The sequence below is a fragment of the Falco punctatus genome, assembly GCF_963210335.1.
Source record: "Falco punctatus genome assembly, chromosome: 1".
Lineage (NCBI taxonomy): Eukaryota > Metazoa > Chordata > Aves > Falconiformes > Falconidae > Falco > Falco punctatus.
The window spans coordinates 958,223-972,452 of NC_137580.1; the positions used below are offsets into that span (position 1 = coordinate 958,223).

At 36.9% G+C, this 14,230-nt stretch overlaps 1 protein-coding gene across 1 annotated transcript in view; it reads right to left on the reverse strand.

Moving 5' to 3' along the window:
- The window catches only part of ASB5 (ankyrin repeat and SOCS box containing 5), a 53,100-nt gene that overhangs the window by 31,558 nt on the left and 7,312 nt on the right, over window positions 1-14,230 (reverse strand). Inside the window, exon 3 of the mRNA XM_080405343.1 lies at window positions 8,688-8,980. Coding sequence (XP_080261469.1) covers window positions 8,688-8,883 — 196 coding nt within the window. The 5' untranslated portion in view covers window positions 8,884-8,980. The remainder of the gene's footprint in view (window positions 1-8,687; window positions 8,981-14,230) is intronic.

Below are 14,230 nucleotides of genomic sequence, written 5' to 3' on the forward strand. Positions count from 1 at the left end.
CAGCGTCTTGTGCGCCACCCTCCTCAGGCTAGCCAGCTGAGGCGGCACCGCACCTCTCAAGCTGTTCTGTACTTTCAGATTCACTCCACTTTTACGACCCGGATTATTAAGGGGTCACAGTGACTGCACAGAATGTGCCACACGACATTCTGGAACAGGACTAGAAACTGCCCCTTCCTGCTGACGCGATCCACAGACTACAGCCACGACGTGACAGACAGGCTCCCTGAATCTCAGTGCCAGTACCCCAAGAGCTGTCAATCATTTGACATTGGCAGAAACAAACCAGCAGCGACCCTGAACATTTCTCCCTGCAGCAGAAGCCAAGACGAAGCAAATTTCAGAAATAATTACAGAAAGGTGGTTACTGACAAAAACGTAGCATCCTAAAAGGCCACAGGGGCCACTGTTACATCCTGCGGTGCTGGCTCAGTGCCAAGGAACTTAAATGCAGCATAAAAGCACAATGATAAAGCTCTAACAGCAGGACAGGGAAAGGACTGGAACAACTTTTTTTAAAAACAGATTTTTAAACATAATTAATGATGTTATGTCACTAGCAGTCAATGAGAAGCTTAGGCATTACCCAGGTGTCACCAACCAGTTCTCTGTCCTCCCAGTTCTGACAAATGCCAGAGATACACAGATAATACTTAACAGGCATTAGTTATTTAAGCATAAAATGACATTTCTCTTCGCCACTGTAAGCACTAAAAAAACCCAATACACCCTCCTACTCTTTATACAGTATCATCACTGTGTCTTAGCTGGAAATCCAAATGATTATTATTAAGGTAGCAACAGCATGGATGGCTAGTGATTTTCCTACCTCTCCTCCTGAGATTTTTACAGTAGTTGGGCCTTGTATCCTTGGATGCTGGGAATCAGAATGGAAGGTTGAGAGAAGATTTAAACTTCTGGTACAATAAAACCTCTGTCTCAGCCCCCACAGAAGTCAAATATGGAACAATACATTTACTACATTCCTTGGCTTGTGGATTTGCAGTATGTACCCAACAGACCTCTTCACACAGACAGGCAGTGGTAACACAGAATATTTGCTAGCGTGGGCCAAAGTAAAACAGATCACAGCAGTCACGCCGATGAATCTGGCCAAATCAGTTACCAAGCAGGCCTGGTCTTCAGATACTGACAGAGGAGACAGACAAGGCATGAGACCAGTGGTTGCCATGGGGGAGGTATAGAGCACCACAGAGTAAATCTTCAGCCCATTACTATGAGAGAACAGCCATGAAGAGAGAGATCATACCTATTGCCAGAAAGACTCTAGACATAGCAGGGAATAACATCCACTAGTGCAACAGATGCAGCATGCCACAATGGATTTATGACCAACCAGCCAGCATCGCTGCGGTCATGAGTAGAGCTCAGCACTTAGGCATGCAATGCATTCCCCTGAAGCCGTCATCATCTAACCCTGGCAGAAGTTCACTCGCTGCTTGCCTGCATTGCAAATGTTTGAGAACATCCCCTACAAGAAAGGGGTGTGAACAGCAGGACCCTGGCCATAACAAGTCTATAGCTGAGGGGAGGAACATCACCTTCGCGGAGCTATGCTATTTTGGTCTTCCCCTGTGTTCTCACACCCCATCACTGCAAAAAAGACCAGCGCCGATGGTGTGTTTGAGCTTGCCCCACTCCAGTACTGGAGTTCCCTAACAGCTTTTCTTTAACAACAGTTGTCTTTAAGGCTTTGCAGGAGGACTGCTCCAGGATTATCTTTCAGTCTTACTGCGACGTGCCTTTAAAACCCCATGTTTTAAGCTACGTCAGAGTTCATAAGGTTTCATTTTGTCCTTGTTTGTAGCTCAAAAGCTTATTATTCATCTAATCCAGAAAAAAAATAAAGAGATCAATTGATGAAGGGGATTTCCTTGTGAGCTAACTTAAGGGTGTGCACATCAAAGCAAGCCAACAGGACCTAGGGTGGTGACAAGTTAAGACCCATCTTCAGAAAAGACACATTACAGGGAGGCACACACAGGCAACACTGACTCTAAAGTACAGCTTGTGGCAATGCTATTCTAAGGGAAGCCCTGACACACAAATACAGCTAGGTGTGAAAAAATAACCCACAAAGGAATCCACATGACAGGATATCTCAAGTCGCTTTCAGGGAAGCAAGCATGCAAACAAGGCTCCAGCATGTATATTCACTAGAAGCTTCTGTAGCCTCAAAGATTTTCTTTAAGGTGAGGGAAGAGTCAATGCTTGCCAGCAGATATGCTTGGGTTTTGTTGCTGCAAATAAGTCAGAGCTCTGGCCATGCCAGTCTACTTGCCTCATATAGCTCTCACCAAAATCCCTTCAAGGTAGATTATGTTCTTCAGAGGAGAATGGCTCTGGTATCTTGCTGATATGTGGTGTCGTTTGCTTCATTCAAGCAGGTGTCTTCTTCAGATTTATTCTGAAGTATGACTCACTTAGCAGTTATTCGTCATACTAGACAAAGTTACTTAGCATATAAGAGGTGATGAGCTCCATTAAAAAAAAAAAAAAACAAACACGAAAAACCAAACAAAAACCAACTCCCTTCTGAACTTTCAAAAAAGAACCTTCATACTATCTTAAGCATTTTTACACCATTAGCTTACCCGCTGCATATGAAAAGCAAATGCTAAATGTGGTGCCTTACACCAAGTGGTATGGTGAATAGGTATGCCATATAATATTCCTGTCATTACTAAATGAATCTCTATTGTATCCAGGAAGCTACTAGAGGTCTTATATGGCTTTTATTAATAGAACTGTGATCTCTATGGAATGCAAGTTGAGAAAATGCCTCGTGCCTATCTTCCCTACCTAACAACTGTTGCTGAGTGACATTATCAATTGCAACTTGTTAGAATAAAATAATAGGAAAACTTTGCTCTAATCATTCACTACAGTTCAAAATGTAATCAAGCTTTCCAAACAGCAGATATGTAACAGTGAAGCACAGCATTATTTCCTATTTATGAGCTGTATTTAATTGGCCAGTTTCTTGGGTCCACTGAAGCACAGTACAAGAAAAAGAAGGAAACAGAAGGCTTCATGCTATTTACAAGCCTCATAATCCTGAAAGGAGATGGGGACTCGTCTTGAACTATCGCAATCCCATGGGTGGCTTAATTTAGGGTAATTGGGAATAACTAGTGTACTGAGCATTCCCACCATGCCTGGCCAAGGCAGATACAGCAAAGACATGTAGCTTAGAAGTTGCTATGTTCATTCAAGAATAGACTTTTTTTTTTTTAAAAAAAAAACAACTTAGAAGAAATCAGGGCATATTCACCTCTCTAGCTTTGCAAAAATAGTATAATATATTTTGAGAAGCTATGCTCAAATACTACAAATGCAAATTCTGCTCTCAAATAACTTTCAAATATCATGTAGTTACGCATAAAGTGATAATCTATGAATTTTTTTGCAGAGTTAACATGATTAAAAAATAGGGTATTAAAGAAAAAGCATTTTATGTTGTCAGAACTACTTCGCTTGTGCATCAGATCCAGGTATCTGTATAAGTCCATGACCAGTTGTTGTTGTTTATGCTTTATTAACTTCTGCAAAATTATTCTTTCATAAGAAAGTTCCTCAATATCACCTTCTGCTTACGGCTAAAAGCACTTTGATGGTTACTGAGTATCAGGTTTAATTTAGATAAAGTAGACTCTTTTTTCTTTATAAAATGTTTATGAATGGGAACTACACCTCCTTCCATAAAGTCTTCTGTATCATCAAAGTATGGCCTCATCCACACAAACCAAGCTCATACCAGTATTTGTTAATAGTTATATCTTACAGACCAAAACCACCTGACAATGAATTAACTCTTCAGATTTGATATACACTTACACTTTGAAATCACTTCATACCACAGCGCTACTACCTCTTCCTAAAGCAACTGAACTATAAAACTCAGCTGAAGGTCCAACTGAGTGCTTGTATATAGAGAGCACTTTCATGATACGACCAGCTAGTTGGTATAGTAGGAAAAGTCTCAAGGTCGCTTTTGATCCTCTATTTGTATCCAGCAACAGCTGTACAAAAGGCTGAGTTATTAACTCTTCACAGGTCTGAAAACACAGTGAGAGAAGAGATCTTACTGTGCAGATCATGGTCACTGCAGATAGCCTGCTAAAGAGCTAATTATACCCAAATTTAATTTGTAAGTTCTTTTTTGTAGGTCATTTTGTAGGGCACAGAATTTTAAAATGGAATAAACATATACATACTATGACTTTTTGCATAAAGAAAGAAATTATTACAATGTTAACTTTTGTGAGTTTTCTAGTGCAATGAATAAACATGTGTTCAAGACAACAAAACAAGGTAAGCGCCTGAACGTATTTACAACACAGCTATAGTCCCTGATCGCAAAGCACTTCGCTCTGAACAGCTAACCGGTCTCTTTCAATTCAATGGGGCAAGTATGTGTGTATGAGTAAGTGTTTACAAAATGAGTGCCAAAGTTAAAAATAATCCAGTAAATGGGACCTTAGAATGGATCCCTTTTTCATTTAATTCTTTATGGCAGTAATACCACTGATTTCACGGAGAAAATAATTAAATTCTGATAATTTATTAAGACAAGGGTGTTTAATTCATTTTAAACAAATGTAAAAGACTGCAGAGTTCTGTCCTGCATTTAGCACTATTTAGGTTTTTAATATTGTGGATGACAGAATATCATACTTTTATAAAATCAGTAGATGACAGTGAACTGCAGGTGCTGCAGCTGCTCAGAGGGAAACAATCCAAAACAGACAAGTAAAATGGAGAAATTATCTGATATCAAAAGCATGAAGTTAGCTGAAGGCCAGTATTAAGTATTACACCTAGAGGGAAAAAAAAGCAAACACATAGTACAGCAACTCTGTTTCAACATGGCGTTTATAGGCTACAGACTGTATCCTTAATACTTTACTGTTGGGGCGGCGGGGAGGGCAACAAAAAAAAAGCATCATTCCAGGAGGTATTACATAGGTTATCATATATATGGCATATGAGATAACTGTTCCACTTTTATACAACTTATAGTTCAGCTGGGTGTACTAATAAAGTCTCAGCTGGAGCATTCTAACATGGAGAATCAGATATCAATATAGATGTCTACGAACTGTATATGAACTGGCACAAGTCCAAAGGAGAACAACTACAGTAATTCCAAGTCTAAAAAAACAAGAGTTAAGAGGACAGATTGTTAAATCCTTTTTCCTTTCTTCTAGAAAAGGCAAAAAGAGTAGAGGTAGTAAGATGCATGGTAATAGTCTTTAAATTGATTACTTGTCATACATGGAGAAAAACTGATAAATACCTTGGTCATATTTTATGTATTTAGTTTGCAGAAACAAAGATTTAGGTAGGTCTTGGGTTGAGTGGGAAGCATTCTAGTGATGAGAATAGTAAAAACTGTAATTGGCTGCATTAGGACGCTGCAGAAATCACTATTACTAAGCATTTTAAAAACAGGTTATCCAAACATTTGCCAGACAACCCATGTATATTTGATCCTAGAGCATCCAAATTACCTCTGAAGGTGCCTTCCAGCTGCACACAGAAGTTTTACTCAGACTTCATCTCCATAAACAAATTAATGTGCCTTATAATTAGTAGAACTTTTAAATGCACTTCTCTGATCTTAGCTGATGCTGAACACTGATCTAGTTCTTGTATTTCAGCGCCACATGCACAGTGTAATAGTTTCTAATTAATTATAGGGATGCTATCTCTATCCAGCAGCTCACATGCACATGAGGTCCAAAGGATAAGTTTAACACAGTAGTTTGGTGACTATATAAACTGGAGAGAAAATATTCCTGAAATATTAAGGAACAAAATATGAACTGTTTCACTACTAACATGTAGCAACAAGATCACAGTAGGCAGATGACACAGGTAAAGCAGTCTCCTTGCATTCAACAAAGAACAAGCCACAAAACAAAGTCAGCCAGCGATGAAATGTGTGATCCCTCGGCCTCAAATCCTGTAGCGGCTTGTGTACCTTCGGTCTGATAAAAGGAGTTCCACCAAGTACCACTGCTCAGTACCTAAAATGTCCTCAAGTACACAGGCTTTGTGAAAGAAAGGCTTATTTTTGCTCAAGAGCTCAATTCAGTAAACAATAGCTATGCCTAGTAGCACACTATTTCTAAAGGCTCTTTTCTTCTTCAAAATTACAGTGCTCTATCCTAGCCAAGCCATTATAATAGCAAAAAGTAATTTTGCACTTTTACGAGCAAACTGAAAATACCAACACTAACAGAATTTAAAGAATACATAATTAGGTTAGAATTAGAAAATGAAAACTAACATTTCCTCTAATTTGAATTACTTCTTGAAACACTATAAACTTTAACTAGGCAATGACAGGCTAATTTTCTGTTTGTGGGGTTTTTTTCTGCTGAGGCTTCTCTGTTCGTAAGAGAAAACACAGAACAGGATCACTAACTGGGAGGAAACTCAGTATTTTTATCATTTAATGTTTCAAGCTGTAGCTTCACATTACTTATTGTACATCTTGATATTCGAACAGGATATTTTGTTACACAGTATCGTATAAACTCTACTGAGGTATCTCTGTACTGTATTTCACAAACGTAAACAAACCAAATCCCACAACATCTGTGAGTTGAGACAGTAACGTGCCCTCTTTACAAACACAGAACAAAGGAATAGAAAAGATGAGATAAAACAGTAATCTTGAGGAGACTTAGTTGCATCCCAAAGAATAAGGATTGGTCCTGTTAATCATGACAAATGGCTGAATTTGCAGATTATGTAACATTAATTGAACATGTGTTTGGGACTGTTACAAATCCAGACCAAAACACTGCGAGCTGGGCAGTGAAAAATTAAGACACGCTGATGCGCAGTTGTAAAAAATACAGTTAAGCACAAAACATTTGCATTAATTATTTTCTTTTAACAAACCAAACAAACCCAGAAACTCTACCATATGTTTGAGCCTTTAAATCAATATAAACCTCTGCCACCCGAGCAAAACAGTAGCCTGCAAGAGTTTCATCTTTTGCATGGGCCAGCTACTAGAAGGCTGAATATATATTTATTTAGATATAATAGCTCAGAGATTTGATGAATGACCATGTTTCCTGGATTCAGCAACAGATAACATTGTAGACTATTTTACTTTCCAACTTGATGTATATTATTCCTTTCCCCCTAGTTTCTCCCCCAGTCTGTTTCCTTCCTTACTCGGATCTTCCCAGAATGAGCTGCCTTAGAGCTACACAGCAATTTCCAACAAAAAATTCTTGATTTCAAGTGAGGTCTGCCACATTCTCTGCGAGTATTTCTGCCAGTAGGATAGACCTTCCCTTCCTACCAGTAGTGTGCCCATACATACACACACTCCCGCATACATCTACATCTGTACATATACTCACACACAAACACACATGCATAATAGTTCAAATTCTGTCATTAACATAATCAGATGTAAAACCCCTGGATTTCAGAACTTTCTAAATTGCGCAGAGAATATATGATATAAACCCATCTCAAGTAAATCTTCTGCCAAGCAAGCCAATTCCTGCTTTAGGATGTGAGCCTCTCTTTCTGGTTTGCACGTTTAACCACATATACATATACAGAAAATGTCTAGCTTTTGTCCCAGCACTGAAGACTGAAAAGATCTTTAGGTCTGAAACCATTTCTGTCTCATTTCTAGAGTTTCTCCCTTTGCATTTAACTCAGGTTTTTTCTTCTTGCTCACAGTAGTACCTACAGATGAGGGGTGAAGGTGATAAGATGCAAGACAAGTCTTCCTGTTCCATTGCCTAAATGCCATCCCAGAATACAAGGAACGATAAAGACAAGTGAGGCGGCAGGGATCTCAAGTTGAGCAAAAACATGGCTCGGGCATGCACTAGGATACTACAATTGAGAAGAGCGAGTTTTCTGTGTTCCGCGAACCAGAAAAAGAACTGCATGAAAATGGCACTGGCTCACCACAGATGAGCTTGGGGGAAAGTTCTGCTTGAGTGAAGAAAAAAAAAGAATTTTCACAAAAGCTTTCAAGGCAGTAAAATTTGATGGGTTTCCACACTGATGTCCAACAGCTCATCCTGACAATCAGTAAGTTACCTGCCTGATGTGTACCAAGACACCAGCAGTACGGTAGGACTATATCTTCTCAAATAAATTATTAGAAGAAAATTTTAATTTAATCAACAAATAATTCTCAGAAAAAATTTGGACTAGTTTCACTAAAGTGTTGCAAAATAATCACATGCCAAGCGTGGAAAATTTCAACCACACATCAGTAAGCTGAGGAACCTTAGAAGCAATTGGGAAAATAGTCTTAGATTGGGAAGTATTTGTCAATCTTAAATATAGCCATCTTAAGTAGGGGCCTCTCTCCTAACACTACATTGGCTGTAATACTTCAGTTTTATTCTGAACTTAATAGTAACCTTAATATTAACTTTAAAAAACAAAACCAAAACTAAATCTTAAATAACCTAACAACACTCATTCAGATAAATTTTGTTTAAAAAAAACACAAGAAGAACTACAGGGGGGGAAAAAACCCACTCACACATACTAGCTGACAAACTGGATATAAATGAGGCTAGCAGGTAAGTAATTGCCTGGGGAAAAAAAAAAAAAAAGTTACACAAAACCCCCAAACAGTAGTGATAATATAGTAAGTACAAATATACCTTGTCCTTGAGGAACTCCGTAAAATTCAGCAGCTATCCTTGCTGCTTCCTTACGGTTTCCTTTCACAATGTAGAAATGACTAAGTATAGCAAGGCTGATCTTCACAAAAAGTTTAAAACAAAAAAGTGAAAGTATAGTAAAGTAGACATTGGATAGCTGCTGGGCAAAAGGGCGACTTTCTTCTATGACAGTCATTGCTGCAGCAAAAGCGCTCTCAGTGTTTGGGTAGGGCTCTCAAATGTGTTGATAAGATCATATGGCTCCAGCCATGCACTCTTGGGAACAACTGGTCCTGAGAAAAGAAAATATCAGCTGGTCATGATGCCTGCTGCTCAAAATATGACGATTATTTATACTGTACATAGTATTGAGTTCACTACTGCTCCTGCTAGCCTGGTGATATTCAAGTGGGGCAGAATATAACAGAAATAGGTTTCAAGACCCCAGCTCGTACTTGTTCCACTTAAAAGGTCTGTTTTGTTTCAAATTCTGCATTTCTAATTAATTTATTTACCCTATTAATACATGTGTAAAAACACACTGTCAAAAGTATTATTAAGAACTACAACTTAATGTTATTAAACCAGGTAAGTCAGGTAATCAGTTTTTGCTAAAATAAGTTCTCCTGCTTCTTAAGTGCAATTGGTCTTTTGTGCTACTTCATTTCATGTTAGACTAATATTTTTTTCTTTACAAAACTAAAAACACATCAGTAAATACTTGAAATGCACATTAATAAAGAAATAGATTTAATATATACTAGCTTTGACAGCCTCTTATTATTTTGTTCTGGCTGAATGAAAATACCTAGTATACAAGGCTTACAGCATTATACAAAAAACAGTATTCAGAGCAAATTTTAGGAATCAAACTCCTAGATATTTTTATAAATAAGATCATGGGGCATCTAAAACGTAATTAAAATTAAATAAATGCAATGGTAAATATATACAGCATGGAAAATTTCTAATGCTTATGATACACATTTCATTGCGCTGCATTGTATTATTTTAAACCTATGACATGACAGACTTTATTTCTTGGCCAGTTTTAGAGAGAGGAATCTATAAATTCCTCAGTTTTTTTAAGAATTAATTTGCTTATATACCATAAAGTTATTACTCAGAGTCATCAGGAGTTACACACAAGTTGTTCTATTAGTGTGAGTAATCGCTGAGTAAATAATGGTGTCACAACATGACACAGACTGAGGAGCTGCAGGACAGTACTAGATTCCTAACTAGGTGATAACCCTAAAATAAAGAATCACGGCAGCATAGGAAAAACTCTTGTTCTAAACTTTTATATTTCTTTTTAAGTACAAGAAATAGTGTCTTGAACTATAGTTTAAAATACTCTACCCACAGTAATTTTAAACTAAACCACTTTTTCTATTCTACCCTGAATTCTCTTGTTTGATGGTCAGAAGAAAACATTTTAGAATGTTGGCAACTGTCCATCAGGAACAGAGGGTATGATCCAAATGTCACTGTGCCCACAGATCCCTCTGACTTCAATGAACAGCATAGCAGGCGTTAAGGATATGATACAAAATCATATTTCTGAAAGGAAAGTGGCAAAATAAAGAACCTCTTATCATCTGGCTCCAGGAGAAATTTATTAAGAGTAAGAAACGACAATGTTTTCCTGAAGCTACATTCAAGTAAATCTATATAAATGAAGAAAAGACAATGATAAAAGAAAATGTGCTTGGAAATAAGTATCAAGATTTTTAACAGACATGAACTGAATTGTGCTTATAATAAGAGAATCACAGTCTTTTTCCTTGAAAAAAAATAATCCAAATAAAAGTCAAAACAGTAACTACAAAAGGCAATTAAAAAGCAGTTTACACTGTAGACTACATTAGTCTGTTAAAAAATATATGCATTTTCTCCTAATTTTCATTTATAGACATTTTCTCATCCAGCCAGAATAGGAACTGCTCTCCTCATACCATAGTTAGAAGCAGGAGTGTGTACTTAAAATGCCAAATGAGAAATCCCTTTTTATATTTGGCACATTGTTATCTGACACTGAATTGAGGTGTCATGTTTTCCGTAAGGATAAATAGGCATTATGTTCTGAGCTCCACTGCCAATTTCCGTTTCAGTCATTAACAGAACCGATATTTTCCTTAGCAACACATCCAGTATTGGAATTTACTACTTCTTCCATATTTTTACTATATTATTAAGCTCAATTCAATCAGTCCAAAAATTCCCCTGCCATCTTAAAAAGTACCTGTTTTGCAAATTTACCACACAGAATAACGAAGAATCATAATTATCTCATGGAAAACATTTTTCTTCTTTATAGCGTTCTACGTGACTCCACATTGCATCATCTAGTAACTGTGCTTCCCCATCTGGACTTCTCCCATGTTTTGTTAATTAACAAAGCAGTCTTTACAGAGGTGAAAATCCAAATAGCAATTACTATAAATAACAGCTGGAGTTAACAGCAACGCTCAGAGTTAATCTTCCCCTTACTCTTTCCTGCTTTTATAACTGCAGTAGATAAACCACTAAAAAGAAATTTCTCAGTCGTTGTCTTCTTTGGGTTGAATTTTTCTGTAAAGGGTCAACAAATATAATAAAAACCTTTTAAAAAATAAGGTTGTGGATGCATGTAATATTTTGTAAGTGATCTTTCAAAAATCCTCTGATCTGTAGAACGACATGAAAACTGAGCAGGAGGGTTATTCTTGTATCAAAGCTTGTATTTTGTCCTCTCCAAAATTTCCCTCCTCAGCTATAAACTACATAAAAATGAAAGAAATTATGAGTGTTGAGAATTTCAGTTCACACATGCCCACAAGCAGCTGGCAAAATTACCCTCCTAATAAAATTTCTTCTTTTTTAAAGCTCTACAACTTATTACACGCCAGCCTAACTGGGAACTCTCCCAACTGCACAGGACAACCAAGTTTATCCTAATCTAAGGCTACTAAAGCTCTGCAGAAATTGCCATTACAGCTTGTTGGCAAGCCCATGCTACCAGGCACCCGGTCATTAAAACAGAGCAACTGGTCAGATGTAAATGCTCACATGGCATTTTGGGAGAATTAGACAAACACAAAATAGCTGAGAGCAAGCCCATGCAGACTGGGAGAACCAGGAACAGAAAGCTACAGATGTTGCAAACGCAATCACCAAGTAGAAGCATGAGTAAATAAATGAAGGCTCTGACATTCCATGTGATGCCGTGAAAGAGTGCAAAAAGCTGGCATGTAAGTGTTCCACATTTTCTATTGCACGGCAACGTGAAGCAATTGGAGTCCGGTCTTGCAGCACTGCAGAATACTGACAGCTTCCAAATAGAAATGCACCAGCAATACGTAACAAATATAAAAAGTTACAAAAATATCAAAGCACTTGAGAAAAGCAGTGGTTTACACTGGACATTTGCATTTCCTGGATAGTTTTGACTTTTGGAAATTAAATGTCTCTTGCCTAATTTCCTCACTTGTAAAATGGGTTTAAAAGGGCCACTCAGTGGAGTACCCTGAAGATGACCTCATTACCGTTAACAAAAGATTCCAATATTCTGGTGAAAATAATACTGAAACTAATCAGGTATCTACTAATTTTTCTTTTAACACAAAATTTGGATAACAAACCTAAATAAAACGAAATAGTGTTTGTTCATTCACTTAATGGCTACAAAAGGGATAGCGCGTCAAATTTTTGTAACATTTAAGGTTTTATCATAGCACACAGGAAACTGGCACCAAGCTACACTGCAGATAAACAATATTAGGATTTTTGTTTTGTTTTAAGAACATAGTAATGCTGTGACAGACAAGAATCCCCCTAGCTTGACATACTAGCATATTCATGGCAAATAAAACAAGAGCAATGTAATCATTTCTCTGATACGCTTTCCTCATTTCTGGCAATTAACTATTTTAATTTTAAAACCATTTTAAAAGCTTCAAATACTGGAATTTATGGTCTTAAATTCCCTTCTAATGTAGCTTGGTCAGTTATAATTTCTAAAGTACATAACCACTATATTCAAGACAACAATATTCCCATTTGTAACGACTATAAAAGTAGTTAATTTCAAACTCCAGTGCTCAAAGTAGCCTGCCCTTCAATGCCTCACAGCGTAGTGGCCAACGACAGGAAGAAAGTATTCAGCAGCAGCACCTGTTTATGCTAATTCAAACTGTTTGTGAAATCTAGCGTGACTTACCCACATCCAGAGTAACTTTTAGAAAAAAAAGTATGCTTTATCTTCTATGCTAAATTACATAACCACATTAATAAACTCTTTATTTTGTTCCAGCAATGTTTCCTCGATGCTTTAGAAGGCCGGTGTGTTTAATTTTCAGTAAAGCAAGATACACAAGAAAAGTAACACAACTGATATAATATTTAGTCTTTCGAGGCATTTTTTAATACTAAAGACTGTTAAACCCTTAGCAACACAATTTCTTTATAGCGTATACTGTCTTTGGTTCTAGAAAATACACTTACTTCTAATTAAATCTTTTTAAGTAATACCCTTAAGTTAAATTTATATATGCTGTAAAGGAGTAATTATATTCATGGCATAAATCCTATTACAGTTAGTTTTAATAGTTTACTTCAGTATTTTGCAGATGCATCTAAATGTCTGAAAGTGAATTTTTTTTTTTAAGACCAGATATGCAATACAGTATAAGGAATTATTTGTATGACACTTCACCTGCATGTCTTTCTCCACCTATAATATATTTGGCTAAAAATACACAAGAAGGTAAGATAGTCATCCTGCTTTTGAAACTTCTGCCTAATAACAAATACAATAGAAGATAATTCAATGAAAAAGGATGCCAGGCAGAGGAATGGGAGCTCTTAGGTGCTTTGAGGAATACATTATTTTATACATTATAGACAAGCCACCAGGAGAAACTTTGAAAACAATGACCTTGAAACAGAAAGAGTTTAAAATAAAATCAGTAAGAAGCCACTAGTTCTAGTACTGAGTTTCTGATGTAAGCATACAATGCCTGATGAAGAACTAAAATATGCTGAGAAGCCTGAGCTACTAAAAAGGCAATGTCTAATTCAGCATGAAAAATGACCTGCTTAGTGATCTGCTGACTTGTATTTTAATAGGTGTATGGGCTGCTAATCCTCAATACTTAAAATTTTATCTGACTCATCTAAACTTACTGAATGTTACTTATGTCATTTCCTCCTTGGTGTACGTTAAGCAATTCTTTCTATTGTTTCTTATTTGAGGCATTTGAACTGAATAAATCTAGACACAGACCAACCATTTTAAAATTCATTTGCTCACATATGTCGTTATGCAAAATGTTACCTTAAGCTAACATTGAAGGCAAGACAAAAAAAGACAGATGTACCTCAAAAAATGACAGACATCCTACAGAACAATCTTCAAAAAATATTAAACATTCTTTCCAGTAATATCTTTCATAAGTTAAGAATATTATGCATCCATGGTGAGGCATAGAAAAACAAACAAAAAAATTATTTGGTAACTGCAAGAAATTCAGAAATTGGAGTGACTGGAAGACATCAAACAG